This window comes from Aquarana catesbeiana, linkage group LG11, assembly GCF_042186555.1.
Source record: "Aquarana catesbeiana isolate 2022-GZ linkage group LG11, ASM4218655v1, whole genome shotgun sequence".
Lineage (NCBI taxonomy): Eukaryota > Metazoa > Chordata > Amphibia > Anura > Ranidae > Aquarana > Aquarana catesbeiana.
In genome coordinates, this window is record NC_133334.1 from 14,821,610 (window position 1) to 14,838,097 (window position 16,488).

A 16,488-nucleotide genomic window follows, 5' to 3' on the forward strand; every position below is an offset into this window, starting at 1 on the left:
CTGCAGAGGTGATCAAATACCACCAAAAGAAAGGTCTATTTGTGGGGGCAAAATTATAAAAATTTTGTTTGGGTACAGTGTAGCATGACCGCGCAATTGTCATTTAAAAAGTGACAGCGCTGAAAGCTGAAAATTGGCTTGGGCAGGAAGGGGAGAAATTGCCTGGTATTAAAGTGGTTAAGCATCAGTAAATTACTGCTCATTTAAAAATTATGTTTTTTACAAACTTGTTTTCATTGATATATGTCCCCCAGGGCTGTACCCGGGCCACCATAACCATTGTATGCCCAATTACTTGCATATAAGCCTTCAAAATGGGCACTTTTGATTTTTCCAGTTTGAGTCCCATAGACTTCAATGGGGTTCGTTATTCGGTTCCGAACTTTCGAGATGTTAGAAAGTTCTGGTGCAAATCGTACAGGGGGTCATTCGGCCCATCCCTACTTTTTAGGTACTAAAAATCTGATTGCTTTCAATCTGTGATCATAATGAGCATGCATTACTTCTTATAATCATTTGTGAGCTTATCAGTATCTCTTTTATTTGTTTGTTGAAATCAATCGGTCTGATAAAAAGGAGGCTGATGTTTGTCAGTATCAAAAGGAACAAACAAATGATAACGGGCAATTATTATTTGAAAAATTGATAATCTATTGTGTATGGCCGGTATTATTGAACACTCTCAGCATTTCCTGGAGACCAAGGATTGGTGGTCTTGAGGATCCTCTAGTCCCCAACCAATCTGATATCACATGTTCTGGTATCTGAGGTTGTATAATATTCCTAATACACAGCTTACATTGTATACCGACTTACAGACCAAATGTCACTAACTTACCTTTTTTAACACATTTATCCAAAATGAGTGTTACCAATACTAATATCATTAAAAGACCCAGAGCAATCAAAATTTCCATCACTGGACTCCATTCTGTAAAAGAAACATACAATAAACATCATTTGAATCCTGCATGTTTGGAGAACCCCAATACTTCTACATACTGTATACTGGCTGTACATTTATAATTGCATTTGTAACATTTATGTTATTATTACCAGCTGAACAATATGATCCAACTATATAATTCTCCATAATCCATTAATATTGCACATTTATTTTTGCACATAAGAATGAGCTTTCTGTTTGGGTCAACCATGAGTTCAACCCAAAACCAGTTTGTCTGCAGTTTGAAGAATAGGTGAGCAAAATGGCAGATAAAACCAGATCACCTGCTCAAACCTCTGGCTAATGCAGCTGTAAGACATTTATTTAGCTGTGGAATCACTACAGCCACTGAAAGAAAGTTTCCTGACGCATCATGGCAGCACACCCATTGGGTTGTGACTCCGCCTCCACAACCTGATAGGACTGGATAGCTATAAGTTTTGAAGAGGAGTCCACCATTGCATTCTCCTTTTTTTTCCTCACCTGTATGGATCAACTGGTTAGAACTTGGAACCCCTTTCCGATTCACCCCAGCTAGGTTCAGCCTCTCCTAGTTGGAAGCCCTGACTGTACAGTCTCTAAACGAGCTTTATGCAGGGAGCCCCATTCTGATGGTCTCAGGGGTATGTTTAATTATTCACGTTATACAAACCTTAAACATGTGCAGTGGTCTCCACCTCTTACCGTCTAAGGTTTCTGTTTCATGCCACCTGGTGGGTTTTCCACTGTTTTGCTTATAGTTGTCATTTTTAGTTTTCCTTTTTTTTTCCCTTTCCCCTCGTTCTGGGCCCGCTGGACGCTGTAGTTCCTCGCCTTGCCATTTCCACCATGGCGGCCAGCTCAGACTCAAGGTGCCACAGGAAGTGACACAGGCGGCGTCCTCTTTTACCAGTCTCCAAAATGGCGCCGGACGCCACGGATCGCTACGGGGCATGCGCGGCCATGACATCAGAGCTGCAGCGACGGGGGTATATTTAAAAATGGCATTTTGCCTTCAGCATGTCGTTTTGAGGGTAAAAGACCAACCTCCAACCCAGTCCTGCTCTCCTCATTGCTGCCTTGCTGTCCCAGCTCTGCCACCTGTTACTGGTAAGACACACTCTCTCCCTCTTCCAGCACTGACTACCGTTCATTTAAAAAAAAAAAAGGGGAATTCTTTTCTTTTTTATCCTCTTTCACAGACACACTCTACTCTCTCCTATGGAGGCCGCTGCCCCAGCAGACCACTCACGGACTACAAAGTAAGGGGGCGTATGATGGGTAAGTAATGAAAAGGAGAAAAGAGAGCCCTGCCACTAATACCATTTTGTACTGGTAGTTCCGGCAAGTCATCAAGGTCATCGCATTCTAAAAGAAAAGAGCGTTCACCTTCAAGACATTCTCATTCTTGGAGAAGCTGTTCAAGAACCTCCCATCATAGAGATTCAACATCTTCTCACCAGCCTCGATATGAACATCATACCCGTCCTGCGGCTAATACCTGCTGGGTCTGCGGAACGCAAGCTCTACCTGGTAAACTGGTATGCCAAACATGCTTCAACAAGGCAACCCGTGATAAAGAAGTTGACGCAAGGGAAGCATCCAACATAATAAGAGAATCAGTAAAAGAATCTATTCTGCAGGTGGCAGCATCTGAATCAATTAGACAATCTACTTCGGCCTCAACTTCTTACGAGCCTCAAGACCAAGAGGATGAAGTCCTAATACCCACCTCCTTTGACTTTGCATTAATAGACCCTTTTTTCGAGATCAGTAAAGGAAGCGATCAGTTGGGAAGAAGAGAAGAATGCTCCTTGTAAACTAAGGAAATACTTTCCTAACCAAAAAAAAATCCCGAAACGTTTCCATTTATTGATGAACTCGAAGAACTAATAAAGGACAAGTGGCAAAAGCCAGATAAAAAATCCGGTCTAAACAATAGGCTAGCCATGCTTTACCCACTAAGGGAACCAACGGTAAATCCTCTCATCTCAGCACCTGTGGTGGATTCCTCATTAATGCGCCTGGCGCGACATGTAACTCTACCAATCGAGTAAACCGTCACCTTCAGAGACATAATGGATCAAAAATAGACCTCGACCTTAAAAAAGCCTATTCAGCGGCAGGAGTGGCCTGGAGGCCGGCAGTTACACTGGCAGCAGTCGGCAGAGCTATCACCAGCTGGACATCTAACATTGAAAAATTATTGCTAGAAGCAGCAGACCAGGAAAAAAAATCACATCTGCTCTACAGGAGCCTGGCAGGAGACTTCGTGGCAGAAGCATCAGTGGATATCATAAGATCCTCAGCGAGAGCAATGTTGGCATCAGTAACGTCCAGAAGAGCATTGTGGCTAAAGCCCTGGGTCGCAGATGCGACTTCAAAGTCCAGTTGTTGTAGAATCCCCTACGACGGTACCAACCTATCCGGGCCTAAGCTAGATTCTCCAATCTCGAAAGTTACGGGAGGTAAATCGGGTCTCATCCCCTCTGATAGAAGACCTAAACAACAGAAAAACCCACCTTTTAGACGTCATCTGCCTGAAAGATATCGAGAAGCAAGGTCTTATAGGCCAGGAAAGCAATTTAAACGGGATTGGCAAAACCCACAACCGTCTTTTGTGAGGGTGCAGAAGCCCAAAGCCCCCAACTCAGGAGATCAACAGAAGTCATTTTGATGACACGCAAGCCCAACCGGGGCCCAAAGCGAGGTTGAGGCTATTTGCTCATGTATGGATAGACCTTATAAGAGACCCCTGGACGATATCTATCATCCAAGAGGGTCACAGATGGACATTCAAACACAAACCACCCAAAGAGTACTACAGAGTTACCAGACTACCATCTTCCCTCCCGAAGCAAAAACTTCGAACCAAGTATATCCTGGAATTACTACAAAAACAGGCAATTGTAGAGGTTCCACAGGAACAGAAAGGCACAGGATTTTATTCTCCTCTTTTTTTAGTAACAAAAAAGGCAGGAGACTTGAGGCCGGTACTCGATTTAAAAAGCCTCAACGAAATGATTCTAGTCGAATCCTTCAAGATGGAAAGCCTTCAATCCGTACTACTAGCAGTAGGGACAAAAGATTGGATGCTCTTGGTCGATTTGTCCAACGTCTATTTGCATATTCCCGTGCACCAAACCTTCCAGAAGTACCTACGTTTCGCAATAGGCCACCAGCACTTTCAGTTTCGGAGCCTCCCGTTTGGGATATCAACGGCCCCTAGGGCCTTTACAAAAGTCTTGCTACCGGTAATGGCGCATCAGAGGGAGAAAGGATTGAGAGTCCTACACTATCTCGACGACATACTTCTCCTAGCCAACAGCCAACAAACTCTGCATCAACATCAAACAATACTAATCTCCACACTCCAACAGTTTGGGTGGATAATAAACTGGAAGAAGAGCAACCTGATTCCGGCACAAAAAAATCATTTTCTTAGGTGCAGAGATAGACACCAGTTCCAACACGGTTGGACATCCCCAAGCAAAAATAGAACTGCCGGTTCAAAAAATAAAGAAGCTCTTGGCAGCAGAGTACCTATCGGCCAGGTCGTGTCTAAGCATCCTGGGCTCAATGTCTTCCACCTTTTTAATGGTCCAGTGGTCCCAATGGAACTCAAAAACATTCCAAAATTTGTTCCTATGACAGTGGAACGGGTCATCAATGAACCAGCGGATCATGATCAACCCAGCAGTGAAGAAGTCTGCATGGTGGTGGACTCGAATCAGCAACCTAACATGCAATCGTCCCATAGTACCACCACTACCAGAGATAATCACCACTGATGCCAGCCTCCAGGGGTGGGGAGCACATTATCAACAAGGGGCACAGGGTCGTTGGTCCTTTCACCCACAGGGAATAGTTTCAAACATTCTGGAACTCAGCCTGGCAATCTCTCTTAACATTCAGACCACTCCTCGCAGGGAGGAACATTCTCCTACGCATGGACAACACGGTGGCTGTGAATTACATTCACAGACAAGGAGGTACCCGGAGCAACACACTCATGGAAGAAGTTCGCCCTATACTCGAATGGGCTCAAGTTCATCTGACAGATTTGAAAGCAATATACGTCCCGGCAGTACAGAACCAACTCGCGGACGACCTGAGCCGAATATTTATATCAAACAACGAGTGGTCCCTCAATCTTCAAGTTTTTGCTCTTCTTACTCGCAGATGGGGGATTCCTGATATGGATCTGGCAACAACTCCAGAGAACAGCAAATGTTACCGGTTCCTAGCGAGAGCCACTTATCCAACGGCGGCAGGGATCGACAGTCTTCACCACCCATGGAGTTTCCACTTAGGATATATTTTCCCTCCGATTTCCCTAATAGCCAGATTTCTGGCCAGGCTGAGGAGATCGACATCCACAGTCATAGCAGTGTTGCCGTTCTGGCCAAAGAGGAGGCCATGGTTTGCGACCATCTTACAGCTAAACACAGAAGAGCCGTTTCCGCTCCCAGTGACCCCAGATTTGCTCTCACAAGGCCCATTCCTACACCCATCACCGGCCTGGAGGTTGAAAGGGAGAGGCTACTAGACCAAGGGTGTTCACTTAGAGTAGTGAACACACTTCAACAGGCCAGGAAAGGGACAACGAACAGCACATATAACAAAATCTGGGAAAAAATCACCGCATTTGCGCAGCAACTGTCTTGGGATCCACTCTCTCCTTCAGTTTCTCAAGTCCTAGAGTTCCTGCATCTAGGTCTGGAGAGAGGACTAGCTTCAAGCACTCTTAAAGTCCAAGTCTCTGCACTGTCCGCAATGACGGGAACCAAATGGGCACTGGACCCGCTCATAATTCAATTTCAGAAAGCATGCCTGAAAATTAGGCCACCAAGAAAACCAACCTTTCCGACTTGGGACCTATCGATTGTGCTAGAGGCTCTGTCAAGAGAACCCTTCTTTCCCCTAGAATCAGTATAATTATGGGATCTAACGTTTAAATTATCTTTTCTGGTTGCAATAACGTCTGCCAAAAGAGTTTCAGAGTTACAAGCTCTACAAATCAAAGAACCGCATCTGTTTTTTTACCCGGATAGAGTCGTCCTCAGACCCTCAGATCAATTTATACCTAAGGTAGCATCTACCTTCCACTTCAACTCGGAAATCAATCTTCCAGTTTTTCTTACTAGTGAAGGGGAACCACATCCGTTGGACATTAAATCTGTTATCTCCACCTACTTAGAAGCTACCAGACAGTTCAGAAAGACTGAAAACCTTCTAGTTATACCGCATGGTGCAAAAAAAGGTCAGGCAGCCTCCTCAAGAACAATAGCTTCTTGGCTAGTAAAAACCATCAAAAAAGCATACCAAATTTGGCTACTCCCAATACCGGACGGATTAAAGGCCCACTCGACCAGAGCTGTAGCGACCTCCTGGGCAACGTACTGTAGAGTGTCCTCAGAAACCATTTGCAAGGCAGCAACTTGGTCTTCCAGAAACACTTTCATATCACACTACAGAATAGACCGGGCTCAATTAACTACGGTTGAGTTTGGGAGATCAATAATTCAGACTAATTCTCCTATACCCTGTACTTCAGTAAATAAAATCTTCTGAAAGCACCCACCCATGTAGCAAATTATTTCCCAATGTGTGTGCTGCCATGATGCGTCAGGAAAATAGAAAATTGTATACTTACCTTTCCGTAATTTTCCTTTTCTGACGCATCCCATGGCAGCACACAGAATCCCACCCTTCTAAGCTGATAGTTACTGAGATTGCAACAGTGGACTCCTCTTCAAAAATTACGGAAAGGTAAGTATACAATTTTCCGTTTTCCTGATGGCTTGTTTCAAACTGTAAACACGCTGGCAGGGATTCTGGGTAGTGACATTCACCAAAACATTGCCACGATCATATTTGATCAATGACATCACCCAGCATCTGGCATCTGGCCATTGACTGTCGTTTGTGGAGGATTGTCTCTTTGACTGGTTGACACTCATTCATCATGATTGATGCTTAATCCTTATCTCCGAATATAAGGATTTACTTGGATTCATATCAGGAGACATATATATGATTTTTAATTCCAATGAGTTTTTATTGAGTCTTAAACATAACATATACAAAGCTTAATACAAAGGTTTCCAAATAACCACAAAAATAGGCTAAGGCCCCTATTTGGAAGACATTATCTAGAATGCTTACGTTTGGAAGTATACAAAACCAAACAGAGCATACAAAAGAAAAAAAAGGCAGAACATGAGTCAGAGAATATCTCATAGTAAGCAAAATCATCAGTGATTGCATCGTGGTTAATTTGTCGTATGGTTAGGGTTAACATGCCAGACTAACCAGGGACTCCATCTATCTATAATCACATTAAGAGAGTCAGTAGTGAGTGCACGCATTTTGTCATAAGTAAAATGTTGGTGGACTAAGGACACCATTTCAGAGTTCGTTGGAGTCAAGGAAGAGTTCCAGTGTCTCATTAAGGCTAATGTTACTGCTAACAATACATTTACTACTGTATTTCGCAAGGGATTTGGAATATTTGAAAGATAGGAAGCCAATATTTAGCTAGTGACTTACAGGATCACAGTAAATGATATAGCATACCTGTTTGGCCGCATTTCTGCCAAGTAGGTTAGATGTTTAGGGGTAATATTTAGATAAGCGACAAGGTGTCAGGTGCCACCTTAATGTTATCTTATGCATCATTTCCCTCAAATTGGCATTTTTTGAATAAGAATAAGTGGCTAAGAAAGCATGTTGCCATTGAACAGGTGTATAGGAGGAGGCCAACTCATCTTCCCATGCTAGAAATGTAGAGGACTTAGAAAAACTGCACTTATCTCCTCTTACAGTGTAGATAAGGGAGATGCACCACCTTTCACCACTCCAGAATTTTGAAAAAACTTAACCAGGCAGTTAGGGAGCTGACATGATGGGCTGGAGCATTGCCTCAGGAGGGAAGAAATCTTCATGTAAGTATAATAAATTTGTTCTGTAGAGTGAGGAAGGATTTAAGCATGTTTGAAGAGTACAAATGATGTACTCACTACACCCCTTTGTTCAGCCATTTGTTAATATTTAAGTTAGGGATAGCTAGTTGACAAATTTCAATGGGGATTGGTATAGAGTTTGGTGTGGCTTTAAAAGCTAAAGAGGTTAGAATTTTCCAAGCCTGAACAGTTGCTAGAACAGTGGGAGGTAGAAAAGGTGGGGACCAATTGAGAAACTGTTGAGAGAGTAAAAAGGTGACTATGTTTTTACCTTGAATCTGTGCACACTCGATAAAGGCCCACAAGCAAGGGCATTGCTAGGTGGCAAAAAAAACAGGGGCTTCAGCCCAAAGTCCGAGCCGGGCGGCGCTAGGGGCTAATAATAGAACAGTGCCCACCCGAGACCAAGGGCTTTTTGGGGACCCACTCAGGGCTTCAGCCACAGTCAGCCCCCCTCTGCTGACGCTACTGCCCACAAGCAGGGATAGAGATGTTTGAACCAGTATTTTAATTGAGCCAGAATGGAGGCCAGATAGTAATCTCGTAGGACCACATGACCCAAACCCTCAACCTTTCTGTGTTTGGTAAGTTTGCTAAAGGCACAATGGGATCTCTTATTCTGTCACAGAAACCTGTTCACGGATGCTTGTAGCTTACAAAAAGTAAGAGACCGGGACCCGAATAGGGAGAGTTCTAAATAGATATAGTAACTGTGGTAGTACTATCATCTTAAAGGCAACTAGATGTTTTCAAAAGCTGTAGGCCAGATTCTAGCAAGGAAATTATGTGGTTCTCACAGTCTTTGTACACCAATAGCTTGGTAGGGTTGCCCCACTTGTACGTGATGGAGTGGTTCCATAGTGCTTTGATGACAGAGGTCAACTTCTTCCTCAGCTGCATTGTACATTGTCAGAAGTCTGCAAAGAACTGCAGATTGGTATAGGGTTGCGGAAAGGATCCTGTAGAGCGAGCAATGGACGTTAGCTGGTCCTTTATATGAAAAAAAATGGACACTCATCAGCACATCCCTCGGCAAATGTTTGTGTATAAAGGATGGCTTTGGTATATGGTGGATGCGGTCAACCACTAATTCAGAATCTGGAATCTCAGGCAATAAGATTTTAAATAAATCAAGGGTGTATTGCCTCAGCTCTGACAGTTGGACTCTCTCAGGTATTCCTCTTATTTTCAGGTTGTTACATCTGGATTTGTCCGCTAAATATGCTAATTTAGTCTTTAGTTGTTCAGAGTTGTTCTGAGTACTCATCCATCTTGTTCTCAATGTGATCCACTCTGGTGCAGAGGAAGTGAATTTTCTTTGTGAAATGCTTTGTCAGTTGCATATCAGCATGTATAGACCTTCCAAGAGACACCAGCATGTCCTTTAAAGTCGTGTCAGAGAACGGCTAATTAGTAGTAGGAAAAGATATGATAGAGTCAGGCAACTCTCTAGTAAAGATCAGTGAGGAGTCATGGCTGGGAGAGAACTCACCAGTGGAGACTGCATGATCTTCCAGCCATGGCTTGGATTTGGCAGGGCTCCTGCTTGCAGGTGTGGATGCTGCAGGAGATGAAGGCAGTTGTAGGAAACCTAGAAAGGGAGACCTGGCCGGCCTGCTCGCTGGCAGAGACTGGGTGCTGCCGCGTGATGAAGGAGAGCCGGTGCCATCTTGCCTTTCCCCCTGCCAGACTGGTGGAAGAAGGCCTTGAGTTTCTGTGGCCATGACTTGCCTCTTCTTTTGTGGGTCATGCGGCCACTAGTGTGGGGAGTCTGATCGCGCTGAAAGTGGGCGATTTTGGTGCCTTCCCTCATCACTTGGAGCTGTATTTACAGGCTCCTCGCTGGAGCCCCGAGGCTAAATGTCTAACCACCTCGCACGCTAGTCATACCCCCCCAGATATGTTTTTTTAAAAGGACTTTGTCTACTGTGTACTTTTTTTATGGTGCAATTTTTTTGTGAATGAGTAACAAGAGGTGCTCTGTACCTCTTACTTACTATTCATGTAGGGTAGAGGGCCAGTTATCTGAGACCCACATTCACTGGGCCAAGGATATTGGGAAGAAGCTCTTGTCCCCATCCACTTGGGGACAAGGTGTCTTGCAGCAAAGGAAGCAATGTTGAGGGCATGAGGCCTGGTATGTTTCAGGAGGATGGAGAGGGTAAATGCTCACTGCCACTTCCCCCTTTCCTGGCCAGCTTGAATGAGGGTCTGGTATAGGGTATGGCATTGGTGTCCCCTCAAATGCATATCAGATCCTTAAATATCCTGGGATAGCACAGAGTGGGGTTGGCACTGGCAATTATCATCTTTGCTAAAGTATCATCTTGGATTAAGTAATGGAACACTACAGCTAAAGCAGAATGAGAAAATCTGCAACAAACTACTTTGCAAAACAGTAAACAGGAGCAGATGACTCTGTTTTCCCATCCAGCTCTTTCATCTCTTACCGCGCCTGCTTCTTAATCTCTCCAATCTAGAACATGCATTCTCCACCTTTTCCTTTTTACAGTTGTGTCCTCTCACCTTAAACTCTTTCCTTCACCCCTCCTCCACACCCCACAGCATATACAGTAGGGATGGACTTTATGTTTGTGTCGAACATGAGTTTGACTCGAACATTGGCTGTTCGCCCGTTCGGCGAATAGCGAACAATTTGGGGTGTTCGCGGCAAATTCGAAAGCCGCTGAACACCCATTAAAAGTCTATGGGAAAAATCAAAAGTGCTCATTTTAAAGCTTAATATGCAAGTTATTGTCATAAAAAGTGTTTGGGGACCTGGGTCCTGCCCCAGGGGACATGTATCAATGCAAACATTTTTTTTTAAAACGGACGTTTTTTCGGGAGCAGTGATTTTAATAATGCTTAAAGTGAAACAATAAAAGAGAAATATTCCTTTAAATTTCATACCTGGGGGGTGTCTATAGTAAGCCTGTAAAGTAGCGCACGTTTCCCGTGTTTACAACAGTCTGAGAGCAAAATGACATTTCTAAAGGAAAAAAAAGTAATTTAAAAGTACTCGCGGCTATTAATGAAATGTCGGGTTTCTGCAATACACATAAAAGTCATTGAAAAAATGGCATGGGATTCCCCCCACAGTCCATTACCAGGCCCTTTGGGTCTGGTATGAATTATAAGGGTAACCCCGTGCCAAAATTTTTTTTAAAATGGCGTGGGGGTCCCCCTCAAAATCCATACCAGACCCTATAAAATCACCTTCAAAACCCATACCAGACCCTTATCCGAGCATGCAACCTGGCAGGCCGCAGGAAAAGAGGGGGGGACAAGAGAGTGCCCCCCTCCTGAACCGTACCAGGCCACATGCCCTCAACATGGGGAGGATGTCCCCATGTTGATGGGGACAAGGGCCTCATCCCCACAACCCTTGCCCGGTGGTTGTGGGGGTCTGTGGGCTTATCTGTATATGCTGTGGGGCGGGACTTCCTATGACGCCGCTCGTTGTGATGGCAACCGGAGCTGTTGCCGGTGCTGCAATGTCAATCTACTGCGCATGCGCGAGATCGGGAACAGAACGGGCAGTGCATGCTGGTTGATCAGCAGCACCGTATCCCGGAAGAGGATGCCTGTGGGCTTCACATGCCCACAGGCAAGATGACAACCGTAATTTATAAGTTTCTTTATTAGGAGAAAATGGACAGCACTCATCTTTAAAAACCGAACAAGTGAGTTCTATATTCATAGAGCATATTCATTGTCATTTTGCCAAAAAAAAAAAATCTCCGAGATAATGGAACCCCGCTTTAAGTGAAATGCTTCTTATATAGTTATTGTAGTATTTATTGTGTTTTATGAGTGAGGTCACATACTCTTTGCCATAGATTTTTTCTGCACCTTAGTGGTATTTTAGTGACTGCAGCTGTATTTAGTGTACTGGTGATACCTGTAGCACAGACTCATTTATTATTGCTTTTCCCGCTTCAGTCCATAATGAATGCTGCTGCCAGACTCATCCACCGCACCAACCGCTCAGTGTTTGCTACCTCTCTCTGCCGATCCCTCCATTGGCTGTCACTCACCCAATGATCAAAGTTCAAAATACTAACTGCAACCTACAAAGCCATCCACAACTCGGCCCCCAGCTATATCACTGACCTAGTCTCAAAAACCAATCAAATTGTTCTCTTCACTCATACAAGGACCTCCTGCTCCTTTGTCACTTCCTCCCATACTCCAGGACTTCTCCACTGCCTCTCCCATCCTCTGGAACTCCCTACCTCAATCTGTCCAACTATCTCCTACTCTCCTACATTTAGGTGATCCCTAAAAAACTATCCCGTTAGAGAAGCCTATCCTGTCTCTACCTAATAATCTGCATCCTCCTGCATAAAGTGTTGGCGCTATATAAATTCTGTATAATAATAATGATGGATATGGGTCTAGTATGGGTTTTTTTTGTCTAAAAGAGCCAGAACACATTTTTTTTACAAAAAGTATACTGTTCTGTTAGAAAAAAATGGTGTAGGGTCCCCGTGCCCTTATTTTTTAAACAAAAGCTCACAAACTGGCTTTTAAAAAAGCCACAAAAATTTACATTAACCACTTGTCCAACCAGCAATGTACCCGTATGTCTCTAGACTTCAAATGGTTACACTGGGATAATACAAGCATCCCCCAAGTACCGTTTTTTTTAGAGCCAATGATCGGCTCTCTTGTAAAAGCAATCATAGCGGCTAACTAGCCACCGGATTGCTTTTACAAGAAGTGGGACGGGATGTCCCCTCCCTCCCGCCACCTTCCCTGGCTTTACCCAGATCCCCCGTCCCACCGGGAGTCCCAATCAATCAGCTGGAACTTCTGCCAGCTGATCATAGAGGTGATCAAAGACCGGAATGACTTTGATTGCCCCTATGATATAGGAACCCGGAAGTAATGGCCTTACATCACTTCCAGTTTCCCTGAAAGTAAATGGCCCCATTTAAAAAAATGAAAAGCATTTGATCACACCAATCTTGGTGTTATCAGATGTTTTTAAGGGCAGAGGAGGAATCTGGGGTCTTATAGACCCCATATCTCTCCATTAATGGGCACCTGTCACATGCGTATTGCGGTCACAAAGGATGTTTACATTGCTTGTGACTGCAATGAGTGTGATTAAAAAAAAAAAAAATGAAAGAGACAGTATAAAAATAATAAAAAACAAATACATAAATAAGTAATTTAAAAAGAATTGTATGTGCCCCCACTCATGTGCAAAGGCAAATGCATGTGTCAGTCCTGCAAACAGCAATCATCCCACACATGTGAGGTATCACCACAAATGTCAGATTATGAGCAGTAATTCCAGCACCAGACCTCCTCTGTCAGGCTTTTAAAGCATTGCCTATGGATAGTAAAATTTACATAATTTATTGCTCTTGCACGGAGCGTGTGCAATTATAAAGCATCACATGTTAGGTATCTATTTACTCAGTGTAACATCATCTTTTATATTTTCCAAAAAAATTACGTTATATATTGTGGGTTTTTTTTATTAAAATTCAAGAAACTGTATTTTTTTCCAAACAATTACGTTTGAAAACACGCTGCACAAATAACGTGTGACATAAAAAAAATGTAACACCCACCAATTTCTTTTCTAGGGCCTCTGCTTTAAAAAATATATATACTGTTTGGGGGTTCTAAGTAATTTTCTAGCAAAAAATACTGATTGTTACATGTAAACAAAAAGTGCCAGAAAAGGTTTGGAGCTAAAGACCTTGATGGGCCTCAGAAGCTCTGTTTGGGGTTTGCAGATTTCCTGCTGAGTTTGGCAAACAGTGAACCAAACTTTCACCCATCACAATATTGACAAACTTTTTTTCCCTTAGGAACATAAAGGACCTTTGCTGAATTTTTTAACATGCGATTCTTGTGGGATGGGTTCATTCTTCATGTAGATGAATGCTGCTGTGACAGGGGCAGGGAGTGTGCACTATGAGATAAGAGGGGGAGGGAGAGCATACTGCACATATGCAGACAGAGAATACAGCGACCTAAATAGGAGCATCTGAAAAATAGGTACCTTTTCATTGGCTAAAACAAAGCCTGAATACACATGAAAAAAATTGCTCCAAAATATGTATGTGTATGTTCGAAAGCTAGGGGTGTGGCTAGGGAATGCTCAACGGATACGGCACCTCATCCCACTTTGGTAAAAATAGTAGGTAGAGGTTATAATCCCCTCTTACCTCTACCTACTATGTATGTGTATGTGCTCATGCAGCCTCTGCTTTCCAATGTTTTGTAAACTCACTGAGCAATCTCTGGATCTAATCGGACTGATCTGGGATTTGTTGGAAGCAGTAGGAGCCAAATTCTACAGACATTAGAGTCATAGGCTACTTACTTGGCATGGTGAAATTGAGAAAAATGTCCTTCTTCAGGGATCTGTGGCTCACAATACAGAAGAATACATCTCCGGGTTCATCTCTACTATCCGGCCTCACAGTCAGATCACTGACCACATTAAATGTCCCATCACTGTTCCTGATTTGTTTTGTGAGAGAAACATCTTCATCCAAAGATGAGCTGGTGATGATACCTTTACTGTGTTTAACCCACCGGATCTTCACTTCTTGCGGGTAAAAATTGCTGACATTACAAAACACAGATCCCGGGAATCCAACTTGAATGAGTCTCTTATAACGCATGGAAGTCTGTGGTTTAACTGTATGAAGAGAGAAATGTTTTATTACACACTGTTATTTATTATTTCTATATTAAATTATCACATGCTACTTTAAACTATTTTAAAACATTGAGAGAGAGAGAGAAAAGCACACCAAATCAGTCTTACACACCATTATCCCTTTCATGGGTATTTTTGACATTTCTTGCTTACAATTTAAAGTCCATATTTTTTGCTAGAAAATTACTTAGAACCCCCCCCCCCAAAAAAAAAAAAAAAATAGATATATCTATATATATAGATAGATCTATCTATATATATAGATAGATCTATCTATATATATAGATATATCTATATCTATATATAGATATATATATAGATATATCTATATCTATATATATATCTATATATAGATATAGATATATCTATATATATATATATATATATATATATATATATGTGTATGTATATATATATATATATATATATATATATATATATATATATATATATATGTGTGTGTATATATATATACCGTATTTATCGGCGTATAACACGCGCCGGCGTTTAACATGCACCCTAAGTTTAGGAGAGAATTTTAAGGAAAAACCTTTTAGGAGGGAAGTTTAAGGAAAAGAAACTTACATTAATATGGCCATCAATGCAGCCTCATCAGTGTTCATCTGCAGCCTTGTTAGAGTCATTGCAGCCTTTTCAGTGTCAGTGCAGCCTTGTCAGTGCAGCTTTGCCCCAGTGCAGCCTTGTCAGTGCAGCTTTGCCCCAGTGCAGCCTTGTCAGTGCAGCTTTGCCCCAGTGCAGTCTTGTCAGTGCAGTCTTGTCAGTGCAGTCTTGTCAGTGCAGCCTTGCCTCAGTGCAGCCTTGTCCCCAGTGCAGCCTTGTCCCCAGTGCAGCCTTGCCTCAGTGCAGCCTTGTCCCCAGTGCAGCCTTGTCCCCAGTGCAGCCTTGTCCCCAGTGTCCATGCCTACCGCCTGCCGCCGCCGCCGCCGACATACACATGCTAGTAGTTTTAAATATGGCGCCGCGGAGTTCGGAGGGACTTGGCGCCGGCGGAACTGAACGAACGCCGCCGAGATACACATAGTCGAGTGTATTCGGCTCTTTCCGGCGCCGCTCACAGTCCCGCCCAGTCCCGCCCTGGGACATAACACAGGTCCAATGGCGGGACTGGGCGTGACTGTGAGCGGCGCCAGAAAGAGCCGAATACACTCGACTATGTGTATCTCGGCTCTGTGATTTCGGCGGCGCTCGTTCAGCACCGCCGAGTCCCTCCGAACTCCGCAGCGCCATATTTAAAACTACTCGCTATGTGAATGTCGGCGGCGATTGCCGCCGATAGCTCACAATTAGCAGGGATCGGCGTATAACACGCACCCACGACTTTCCCCTGATTTTAAGGGGAAAAAAGTGCGTGTTATACGCCGATAAATATGATAGATATATATATATATATATATATATATATATATATATATATATATATATATATATATATATATATATATATATATGTATATTTTTAGCAGAGACCCTAGGAAATAAAATGGCAGTCCTTGCTATATTTTATGTCACACAGTATTTGCACAGCAGTCTTTCAAACGCATGTTTTGGGGAAAAAAGACACTTTCATTAATTGAAAAAAAAAAACGAAAAAAAAGTTAGCCCAATTTTTTGTATAATGTGAAAGATGATGTTATGCCAAGTAAATAGATACCCAACATGTCACACTTTGAAATTGCACACATTCGTAGAGGGGCGACAAACTATGGCACCTAAAAATCTCTATAGGCAAAGCTTTAAAAAATTTTAACGGTTACAAGGTTAGAGTTACAGAGGATGCGGTGATACCTCACATGTGTGATTTAAACATCATTTGTGGGGGTGACTTGCGTATGCGTTTCCTTTGCTGCGCGAGCACGCGGGGGGGCGCTTTAAATTTTATTTTATTTTTT

General features: G+C 43.0%; 1 protein-coding gene across 2 annotated transcripts in view; it reads right to left on the bottom strand.

Moving 5' to 3' along the window:
• The window catches only part of LOC141111850 (natural cytotoxicity triggering receptor 3 ligand 1-like), a 133,467-nt gene that overhangs the window by 35,556 nt on the left and 81,423 nt on the right, over positions 1 to 16,488 (bottom strand). For both annotated transcript variants that reach the window (XR_012236479.1, XM_073604012.1), the window contains exons 3-4: positions 14,237 to 14,557; positions 839 to 931 (exon numbers count right to left, since the gene is read on the bottom strand). Coding sequence is in view for 1 of the 2 variants with exons in the window: in XM_073604012.1 (XP_073460113.1) it covers positions 839 to 931; positions 14,237 to 14,557 (414 nt within the window). In the remaining variant the exon portion in view is untranslated. The remainder of the gene's footprint in view (positions 1 to 838; positions 932 to 14,236; positions 14,558 to 16,488) is intronic.